This window comes from Terrapene carolina, unplaced genomic scaffold (assembly GCF_002925995.2).
Source record: "Terrapene carolina triunguis isolate 2854851 unplaced genomic scaffold, T_m_triunguis-2.0 Scaffold238, whole genome shotgun sequence".
NCBI lineage: Eukaryota > Metazoa > Chordata > Testudines > Emydidae > Terrapene > Terrapene triunguis.
The window spans coordinates 10,372,000-10,383,590 of record NW_020664589.1 but is presented as its reverse complement, the minus strand read 5'-3'; the positions used below and the strand labels follow the sequence as shown (position 1 = coordinate 10,383,590).

Sequence of the window (11,591 nt, the reverse complement as noted above, 5' to 3'; positions counted from 1 at the left end):
CACACACACACACACACACACACACACACCCCTTTCCAATACAATAAACCCGGCACCAACTGCCAAAATGCTAAACTTCCCCTTTCCATGCGTTTGCAGGTTTATGCAGTCCTCTGACACGGCTCTAGCCTAGCTTTGTGTTATTTCAGCAACAAGGCACTATTACAGAACGTGCATCGTGCAGTTTTGCTTCTTTTCCCTTTGTGCCGCCTATAGTACAACAAGTAACATTCCTTTCCCTGCCTTTTTAGTCCTTTTCCTTTTGGCAGGCATTGATCTATCCCACCCATAACTTGTGTTTCTAGCAAACCTTGAAAAGAACAAACCCTTTAAAAAATGTAATTAGAGATGGATCTACGCCATAAAGTTTGAATCTGGATTGGAAGCTCAACTTCCCAGAAACAGAAAGATCTTTGGATTTGGGGTTCCATTGTAGAGATGGAGCCGAACCATGCAGTTCATATCAGAAACTGGGTCAGAGTCTGAACTGTCCCAGAGTTTGGGGGATCAAACCCAGGGTTCTCGTTTAGACCCAACGCTGTTGCTGATGCGTCTCATTGTGCATTAACCCGATCGCTGACGCTAGCAAAGCTCTGGGAATGTAACACCTGTTGGCTGATTCCGCTTCCCCTTACAAGAATGGAGAATGAAACTGGTCTAGGTTCTATATCAACAACAGGAGCTGTTGTTTGGGAGCAAGGTTGAGTCCTGCCATGTGAGTCACTGCTGGGAAAGGTGCAGGAGGGGAAGAGGGATCAGGAAGCCTTCTCCCCTTACACCGTTAGCCAGGCAAGGCCCTTACACAGTGCTCCTAAGAGCTCTAACTTCCCAGCCTATCCACCATGTCACCACAGGAGCAAGGCCTGTGGCGCAAGAGGGTTATCCCGCCCCTGACTAATGCAAACATCCAAGGATCAATAAAGCATGTTTCAGCCTAACTCACTGTGAAGAATCTGGCTCTGACCAAAGAGTTCTTCTCCCCCTTGTTGTGCTGGCCTGGGAAGGAGATAGCCCTTGTAATTAGAGATGGGCCCAAACCAAACCCCAGAGCCAAACACCCCGGGAACTTTGGGGAGGTTCCGAACTTGGTGGCTTGGGCCCATCACTGCTTAGAACCTAGAAGAGAATCCCCACCAACTCCAAATAATTCTAAGGAAGACAAAATGTATGGCCCCGTGAAGAGCTCCTTACTGATATAGTACCTTGGCTGGCATTCTCTTCCAGCACAGAACTCATGGACAGGCTCGGGACGGGTCATGGCATCACAGTACGTATCATCCACTTCGATCCCATCATAACGAACACACATTGCATATGTGGACATCACTCCTATTTTTAAAAAAAATACACACACACAAAATGCATGCTTGGTGATTTTTACACCCAAACTGTTTGTGAGCTGCATGTTCCAAAATGTCTTTCCAAATTAAAATTGAAGGGCCATGACTTGAGCTGACAGTCATCAGGGATGGTGGACTTGGGGAGTGGAACAATGGAGAATTCTTCCTGCCTGTACGGAGCAGGGCGGCCCTGGGGATGCCGGGGGTAGCACACTTTGAAGTTCTCCTTAGTGCTGTTCCAAGGTGGAACAGCATGACACCCCAACCAGGACTTGCGACCAATGCTAGCATAGGTGCAACATGTTCAGGGAGTCTCACCATGCTGCCAAAGGCCTGCAGGCATGTTAGCAGGGTCCCTCCCTCTGGCTCTCAAAAGAGTTTTAGATTCTTATTCTGTCCAGTTCTTGTGTGGGTGCACCAAGGGGCTGGGGAAGAGGTTCCCATCTCCCTCCCTCCACCCAATACATCGACACAATTCATGCCACAATTGCACCTTACTGCCTGCAAGAGATATACAGTGCACTTGGCCTAGTATTGGTTCTTACATGATTATTAAAAGAGGAATCCATCCCTCCTCCCCTGTTTAAGCACAGAAAGCAGAATGTCATCATGCTGAGACTTTTTCCCTTCCAGCCTTGTTAGCCAGAATAAATATCGTTCAGTCCTTTCTGGGACATGGCTTGGGATCAAGAGACTAATCTGACTACAGGTACCAAGAATTCCAGCTCTTCCAGCCAGGTTTCTGAAACACAAGGTTGCATGAAACTGAAAGAAACCTACCAACTCCTGACACTGCAGCACTCCTCTGCAACATGTCAACAGAAAAAGGTGAGGCTCAAGGAGTGGTTTGGATAGGACATTCCCCACTGGCTACAGTTTGGGTCGGGTCGAAAGCCTGCCTCAGCTAGGAGACAGCTGTTCAGTAGGAATCACAGAGCTCAAGGACATACTTGAACTTTGTGGGTTCCAGGATTTTGAACTGAGGAACCATTGTCCACATTCCTGGTCCCTATACATTTCATAGTAGGGCCATAGCCAACCGCTCTGGCATGCTTACAAAAAGATCTGTGCATTCATTCCCTTAAAAAGTCTCCCTCCTAAGATTTTATTCCCCTTTTTTTTCCGTCCCTAATTTCAGAAGCAATGATGTATCCGGCTTATTTTAATTACTGTGCTATGTATGAAACGATACAGGCAAACTCCACTATCAGATGATCATTCTACCTCTATGCACATTTCAAGGCAAGTCCTGGATTTGTCACAGGCCAGCCCTATTAGCAACACTACTCCCCGCCCCTCTAATCAATGAAATGTGGAGATCTGGTCATTTGAAACTGTGCCTTGAGAGGGAAATAGGGGGAAAGATGGTGGTCAGATTCTGAACTCATTGATATCAATGGAATTACTCCAGATTCCACCCATGTAACTGAGATCAGACTCCAGATCAGGAAAGAGAGAAACAAAACAAACTCAAACAACAAATGCTACTTCGTTTGCTGCCACAGCTGTACAGTTTCTCTGTCAGAAAGAAACGGAGCCTTACAGTTTAAAAAGAAAAAAAAAAAAAAGCCAGGCACATGGGTTTCAATCATTCCACTGGCATAGTGGCTCAGTTCAAGAAGCCAGTATGCTAAAACTTGGTGCAAGCTTTATGATCCTGCAGGACACCATACTCCGCAGCGTAGCCCTGCTGGGCTAGTAAATTAAGAAAACGTTAATCAGTACGTAAAAGGGAACTTTTAAAAAATCATACCAATGTTTCATATAAAATGTGCAGTGCAGGCTCTGCCTGTATCCATTTAGAAGTGTTAAAAGCACATTGTTAGGATTGGTTTTAAAGTGACACATTGCAAGGAATGAGCTGACAGTGGAGTGGAAATGGGTACTATTTTCAAAAATCCCTAAATGACTCAGAAGCCTAGGTGCCAATGGGAAATAGGCTCCTCAGTCACTGATGCTCTTTTGAAAATGTTGCCTGCTGGTTCCTGACAGGGCCTGTTTTTCCTCTCCCCTGCATTTACACCTGTGCAGAGTGAACTAAAAGTACTATCAAGTCAGAAAGCGGCTCCCCGTGGACACAGGGTTCCTCTGCACAAATCTAATTGCAGAGTCTGGGCTTTAGCAGATCAGGGCAACTTCACCTGAGGTCTGATCCAAAGGCCATTCACTTCAGTGGGCCTCGGATCAGGCCCCTAAACATTACCAGGTTCTCCCCATCTCTAACAAACATAAAAGCGACTCACTCAGCGGGTGATCTCAGTACTTCTGCAGAGGTTGAATTTGGCTGCTTCTGATAACTACCTGTAGTGCATGTAGAGCTGCAGGGTTCGTGGGAGGAAAGCTTCCACCTGTACATGTCAGCAGCACTCACACCTTGGCCCTTTCTTAACAACTTCAATCTGTTTCTAGCAATAAGCAAAAAAAAAAAAAAAGCATTTACAAGGAGAGCCTCGATACGTCACATCAAACACTCAAACTGATTCAGTTGCGGTTTGGTTGGGTTTGGGGGGATTTTGTTTCGGTTTTGGGGGGTTTGGTTTGGTTGGTTGTTTTTTGTTTTTTACAACATACCTGTCCTGATCCCCAAGTAGAATCCCCAGCCTGGTTAGAGGCAGAGCTTCCACTGTCTAGAAATAGAGAGAATGGGATAAAAATACCCACAAGTAGAAACAGTTCAGAATTTAACAAAGTTTTGCATTTCTGCTCAAATACACCTGACCCTAAATATACAGTAATTAAAGGTGCAGTATCTCCTTCCTGGTGATATCGGCATGAAATACAAATATGCCATGCTAATTGCTACTGCTCAGATATGGTACCGCAAACATTCCCTATACAGACTTGAGATTTTCAAATCCCATAAACTTACTGTTTTCGAAAACCTAAATGCTGAATAGTACTTCGCTCAGACTGCTTTGCAAAACAAACCTTGGTTTTTAAACATACAGGCATTCCAAGTTCATATTTGCCTCTATGTCACTCTTGCTCGATTATTTATATAATGTACATCTCTTAGGACACGATATTCACAAATGTAATGTCACTGGTAAAGGCATTATGAATTTCTCCTGGTATACATACAAGCATTTACAAAACCAAGAATCACAACCTTATTGCATAGGTATATAATGTAACATGATAATGCATCAGGGATACTGCACCTTTACAACAATCAAATCTTAAATACTGCACTCATAACTTTGTTTAAACCCTTGAAATTGCTAGCATGTTTTAAAATTGTATATACGGTTATATCCTGATCTCCAGCTGTCTCGGGCTTAGCAAGATATGCAGCTTGTGTGATTTCTAGGCAGCAGAAGCTCTGAAATTGCCTTATTTATGCATTCATGAGAAAAGTTCATGTCCATTCTGTCACATAAAAGCTTTAAAAGGACACTGTTGAGTATTTTTATAGTCTCCCTTTTAGACGTACCCTCCTTTCATTGTTCATAATGACCTCTTAGAAGAATTAAAAACAATCTCATTTTCCCCACTGATTTTGCCTCTGTCATTTTGGCAAACAGTTGCTTCCTGTGTTTGAAATGGAGCTGAAATTAACATGGCTATTTTTGTTTAAAAATCACAACCTTGGCTTGCTATAAATAATGCTTTATCTGGCCCAAACAGCTTTGATTGCCGACCAGCATCACCCATTGATGTCAACGCAGTCCCAACAATTGTCTTCTCACTAGCTACTGCTGTTGCGCCAGCCGGGGGGGGTGGGGTGGGGGAAGAGGGGCATAAAATGATGATTTTCCGTAGGACCCATAAAAATGGTGGTCAGAGTCTGTTCTTTTTACGTTTTTAAAATGTATCTGGAGAAAGATAGCACCGCCTATATACTTCAGGCCATATTCTTTTCTCAGTCACACCAGTGCGATTCCAAAATAACTCCAATGACTGGGGATCCCTTTGGATTTTCACCCGTGTCGCTGAATTCATTGACTTCAAAAGGGTTACCCTACCAGCGGGTCTCAAACTTCATTGCGCTGCGACTCTCTTCTGACAACAAAAATGATTACACGAGCCCCAGGAGGGAAGACTGAATCCTGAGCCCACCCGAGCCCTGCTGCCTTGGGCAGCGGAGGTGAGGGGGGCAAAGGTTGAGCCCCACCGCTCCGGGCAGGGGAGCCAAAGCCAAAGCCCAAGGGCTTCAGCCTCAAGAAGGGGGGCCTGTAACCTGAGCTCCGCCACCCAGGGCTGAAGCCCTCAGGCTTTGCCTGTGGCCCCGAGCCCCAGCAAGTTTAATGCCTGCCCTGGTGACCCCATTAAAACAGGGTCCCAACCCACAATTTGAGAACCGCTGCTCTAGACTGAAACTGGAATAACTGAGTGCAGAATTTGACCTTTGGAATATGTATGGCATTACTCCCTTCTTCCTCCTACACACACACACGCAAAATAGGCTTGTATCACATTTGGAGATTAGAACCCCCCTCAACAGTGTCCCTTTAATGTATGTGATCGGAACTCAAAGAGCTTCTTCTACAAGTAACGATGTTGCAGAAACAACTTCTAGATAACTTAGACAGTTCGTCATATGGTAACAGTTAGTTCTCTTCCTATTTAGAGCACAGACATAACTATGGTTTTGTTTTCTTCTAAATGCAAACAGCAGTGAGTCGTTATACAACCAGGCTGGTGTTTTTTTTAAATTATGATGATTATTATGGGTTGCGCTAAGGTCACCCATTTTCCTCCCCCTCTGAGCTTTTGTGTCCATGTTTCTGAAGCAAGCAACAACAACAAAAATTAGCCCCGCCTCCCCTTTCTGCAACAGGCCAGGCGCACCCACATTGGCGTTATACTGAGCTGCTGTCCTGGGGCCATAGAAGCAAACATCTCTTTCTGGCAGAAATTACCATCCTGGAATCTGTTATTGTTTTGGCTGCCGGATTCAAACAAGGGTCTCTGCAGCAGAAGAATAACCCTCACAACTACAAGTGAATGCGGAGGCTTAATATTCAAAGAATTTGAACTCATATTTTTTGCTTTCTAGTCCAGATTTTTACACCAGTGCAAAGTGAGTGTGAAGGAGATTAACCTCAGTAACCATTCCGATTTAACAGCATTTTGCACCTACTTTGCACTTGTGAACTTGACTGTACAAGAAACAGATCAGTGGGGATTCAGGCCCAAGATGTTATCAGCCAGCAGATATGGGTCTGATCCTGCTGCCATGGAAGTCAATGAGATAGGGCTCATTGAGAATCAGATACCTGTATATTTTATGGGTACAAATGGAATAATATGGATTAGGTCCATATTTTTTTACCTTCTCTTCCAAAAGAAAATCAGAACAGTAAACCGCCAAATTCTGCTCTCAGTTCCAACTGCGTAACCCTTTCAGCTTCAGCAGAGAGCAGAATTCAGTGCAGAGGGCCACAAGTTGCCCCTGGGAAAATCCACATAAGGTTTGCCAATAACCTGTGTTTTCACTTGCAGACTAGTGTGGTTTTAAGATGTGTTAAAATCCTCATGCAAATAAGGCAGTTGTAGTTTTAACACATTAACTGGTGGAGGTCAACACCAGCGGGAGCCTGGGTTTACCTAGACCAGCAACACCTATTAAAACTACAGTTGTCTGGTCTATATGTGAACATGTGGTCTAGTGAACCTGTTAAAAATACACCTTTTCTCTGAGTGTAGGCATGGCCACAGAGTTCCCTCTGCTTTGCTCTATCAGGAGAATGGATTTCCCAACCCACATGGAACTGGCAGAGGTCTCCATCCCCTGAGCCTGCAGCTGAACCAAGATCTCAGGACAAACACAGAACACAGTTGTTCTCTTGGTTCCTTCCTCCCCTGTAGCTGCACCCTTCCTAAGCAAGCCACGACATCATGCAATCCAGGGATCAAAACTCCCCCTAAGGAGTAGTCAGTACTGGGTCAAGTGACTAGAATTCTGCCTGGATCTGAAGGGAGCAGACTGCAGAGAGTCACTGCTTCCCGCTTCCTCTTGTCACTGCCCTCTACTGTTGAGCCCTATGGAGTGGCTTCCAATTGCCAGTGACTCTCCAGCACAGCTGTTGATCTCCATCCATGGCAGGTTTGGGGCCCATCCCTCCACATTCTGCTCCAGTCTGTACCCAAGTGAGGCAAAGCTTTCAAGGCTCCAGCAGTTTTACAACAACAAAATTCCAATTTGCCTTCTGCCAGCTTTTCTTAGCATCTCCAGAAACTGTCCCCATAAATCATACTCTTTATCTGTTCAATCCACCGTCCTCTAGACTGTGGATTTATGCAGTACATGATGTGCCGAGATGCACTGGAGTGTGGTCTGGCCTTTTCTGGCAGAGCTCGTTCGGGCGCGCGCACACACACATACACACACACACACACACACACACAGGCGCTATATTTGGAAGAACAAGTTGCCGATTATGTCATAAGTACCCTTTGAACAACCACGCTGGAGAACGATGTTTCAGTGAAGTGTGTAAAAAAAAATTTTAAATGAAGCACACGCCGTTTGTTCACTGCCTGCTTCCTAAGGAGAGTTTTTGGGGCCAGAGCCTCAGCTGTGTGGATTCAGCTCTGCACTGCCCTGGTGGCACAAAGCTGCCCTACCTCTGGCCTAGCTGGGCCTTTGTGGCACTCCTAAGCCACCCCTCGCTGCCAGCCCACAGGGTGTGGCTGGTGAACATTTGGCATGGCTGTGACATCCCTGTGCCCTGACAATCTATGGCTGTCAGAATGGCCCCTAGGGGACCACTGGTAACTGGCACAGTTGAAAGTCAGCCCAATGCAGAGCCAGACAATGACTAGCGGGGCGGGTGCGAATGACATCTTTCTACACTCCCAGCATGTGCCGAGCCCAGTTCAACCGCCACGCAGAATCGGAGCCGTTCAACGCCCAGGTATAAAAACTCAATCTGAGAAAACAATAACTCGTTTAAACCATCAGTGACTATTTTGATCTGAAAATTAGCATTTTGCTTCAGTTCAATGGGAGTGGGGGAAAAGGGAACATTTTAATAAAGGAGCTTCCTGGAAAACTGTGATATGGGGCACTCTGTTCAACAGGATTAACCCTTATTAACGCTGTCTTTGGGGCGCGGCGGGGAGAACAGACAGCGTGTTTTAAGTTCCGTGTGTCACTGGGGGCTTTCACAGCTGATATGCAGAATTCTTTATTTTAGGTGCCTATCTGGCCCCCTATCTGAATGCGTTTAAAATTCACAGCCCCCTTGTGAGGTCCGGGCAGGGCTATCATCCCCATTTTACAGATGGGGAACTGAGGCACAGAGAGACTAAGAGACTGGCCCAAGGTCACACAAGAAGTCAGCAGTAGACCGGGGAACGGAACCTGATCTCTCAAGTTGTAGGCGTGCACCATAACCACTGGGCCATCCACTCTCTCCAAATCGTTCATCTTTAAATTATAGGCCACTGATGCTAAGTGACACTAGTCCGGTTTTGCAGAAAGTGCTCCCAAAACACACAGCGTTTTCCTAGGCAGCGCAAGAGAAAATCCTTGCAAAGCCTTTCCTACGCCAGGTACTGAATAAAGCTGATAGGCTTAACACCTAATGTACCTCAGCAGTGTTTTAAAGCTCTTAGCAGGGAGCTCACTGGCATGTGTGTTTGGTTTAATGGTTATTTCTTGGGCCTAAATATATTGACATGAAGATTGCAAATTCCACAGAGCACTTCAATTGTGCCTTCAATCCACAGACCTACAGCCACTTTGAAAGGTCAGCATCACAAGCCCCAATTTACGGGTGGGGAAGCCGAGGCAGAGAGAGATGAAGTGACTTGCCCAAAGTCTCACAGTAAATCAGTGGCCGAACCAAGGACATCAAGACTGACTGTACACTCTGTCTCCCGAGGGCATAGCACAGACAGCACAATTGAGGAGGAGGGCAGGCAAAGGTCGTTTGAATCCACTTCTTGCCCTGGGGATTCTGGACTGCCCCAGGAGCCGAAACAGCCTCTGGGATAAATCTGAACTGTCCTGGAGGTGCTCTAATTGATGGCAGCATCCTGAGCGCTGCCTATTGGATGCTTTGCAGTCCAGAATAGCCCAGAATCTCCCTAGCTGCGTATGCTACAGACACCCTCTCCTGTTCCAACACATCCCCTTGTGTCCCTGACCCCACCCCCAGCAGCCCCTGCACCAGTGGTTGTGAGGGGGAATGCAGGACCTCTTCTGACTGCCTTCTGGTGTCCTTGTGATCAAGGAATTCACCCCTTTGGCCCCTTGCTCTAAGATTCCAGCCCCAATGCACCCCTACGACAGGGGACAGCATCTGCCGCCAGCTCTCCCAGCACATAAAGTAACTGTAAAGTAGGCAGTGTGCTCACTAAAATTGGTGCCAATTTTACAGTAAATTGTACTGTTTCTCTGTATTGTTAGCCCCAAAGATAACTATCTGATAGGGGAAGAAATGGATAAAGATCCACAATTTAGTCCTTACGGGGAATTCCTCTCTTAGTAAACTACTTAACAAGGGGAACCGTGTGTCCCTAAATGCCCCTTAATCCATGCCCTGCCTGACTGTACATATAATTGTTAAATACACTCTATGCCTTGTTTAAAAACCAATAACATTTCATAGTAGAGTCAATAGGAAACACCAAGTTAAGGGGCTTTGTAGTTCATGCCCCATATTTGACCTAGCTCAAAACAAGCAGCTGGTAGTTAGTGTTTTCGTATTCTTAATAAATATCAACTAACACCAGTGCTTCTTCAGCAATAAATTAAATAAAAGAAACAAACCAACCTATTTTTGTAGGACCTGCACAAAAGCTGTTATCCTCCCCCCTCTGGCTCTCGAGCAATAGTTAACTAACAGAGGTTATTCCCGGAAGCTACGGTATGCACATTCCTGCTGACATCAATGACAATGCTGGTGGATGACAATCGACCACAAGTACACAAAAAGAAGCCATACCAACTTCTGCTGCATTAGAAATATAAGGAAAGGGGAGCAGGGGAAAATAAGTGTTGGTCAAATAAGAGCACTCAAAATTAGTAGGAAAAGAGGTTTTATTATATTCAGTCCTCTAATGAAATGCTACAATAGACAGAGAGCAATAAGCTATAAAAATATACTGGCCAATGTCCCTTTAATGAGGATAGTGGTTTTTTATCTTGTTAAGGTGTCAATTCTTTTCCCTCCCCTGACAGCATTTTTGAATTTTCTTTGCAAATTAACCTCTAGCAGAAACCTTTTATGATGTCTTCATCCCACTTACCTTATAGATCAAAATGTGTAACCTGGACTGCCCTACGTGCAATGCATGTAAGAGAACAGCACAGAAATCAATGGGATTGAATATTATTAAAAACGTGTCCCCTACCTTGCTTTGTGGGTTCTGTTCCCTTGGGGGCTGGTCAGGGTAATGGTAGCGTTCGAAAACGGAGTCTCTGATGAAGTGTTGATTATTTTGTCGCTGCTCAGCTCCATGTAGGTGCCGTTGATGCTGTACGTCACCACCCCTTCATTGTCTTCGTAGTCGACGTAAAGGCTGTCTATGTGCGACCCCACAGAGTTGATTGGGTCCCCTTGGGCAAAGATGCTATTCATGGTCATGTTCCGAACTAATTCTTTCGAGTCCGAGGTTTTGTCCAGAAGCTTGTCGGTAATTGCATTTTCTGACAGGAACTCCTTGGAGGTGAATCGCGAGTCAAAGTCTCTGTCATCTCTGTCTGTCAGGTAAGCAGACCTGGTTGCGTTTGAATCTGGATTGGAGCAAAGGGGGGGACAGAACAACAACCACAAAATAAATTCAACACGGGAGATGGGAGAAGCAGAAAGTGCAGGCGATGGGTCTGTGCAACTGCGTCAAGGGACAGCGGGAGTGGCTGGTGGTATCTGTGGCCGTAGTTCACAGGCAGTTAGGCCCTGTGGATCACACTTACTCACACTGGAGGACTGGGTGTTCATAGCTGCCAGGTTCTGAAGAGCTTCTTCAGTTACATGTGTCACAGGAGCAAGCTTTTGTTAAGGGAAAATCGTGGTTTTGCTCCACTCCCCACTACTGCAGACGTTCTGTCCAGCACTGAGAAGACAGAATAAGCCACAGCTCTCCCTGTCCTACCACAACCAGGGGCTGGAGGCTGGGTTGGGTGAGGCACCGGGGTAGTGGGAATGCCGGGAGATGGTGCTAGGTTCGGTGGGGGCAGGCTGGGAGGGTATAGAGGGGAGCTGGATGGAGGCGGGTTGGGTAGGGATGGGAGATGCTGGGCAGGGGTAAGTGTAGGTGCTGGATGGGGGCTGCTGGGTTGGGTGGGTGTAGGGGGGT

At 46.0% G+C, this 11,591-nt stretch overlaps 1 protein-coding gene across 3 annotated transcripts in view; it reads right to left on the bottom strand.

Moving 5' to 3' along the window:
* The window catches only part of ADAMTSL2 (ADAMTS like 2), a 44,592-nt gene that overhangs the window by 16,937 nt on the left and 16,064 nt on the right, over positions 1–11,591 (bottom strand). For 2 of the 3 annotated variants that reach the window (XM_024212324.2, XM_024212326.2), the window contains 3 exons: positions 10,647–11,028; positions 3,642–3,745; positions 1,203–1,329 (listed from right to left, as the gene is read on the bottom strand). In XM_024212324.2, the coding sequence (XP_024068092.1) occupies positions 1,203–1,329; positions 3,642–3,745; positions 10,647–11,028 (613 nt within the window). The remainder of the gene's footprint in view (positions 1–1,202; positions 1,330–3,641; positions 3,746–10,646; positions 11,029–11,591) is intronic. The other variant, XM_024212325.2, reaches the window with a different exon arrangement.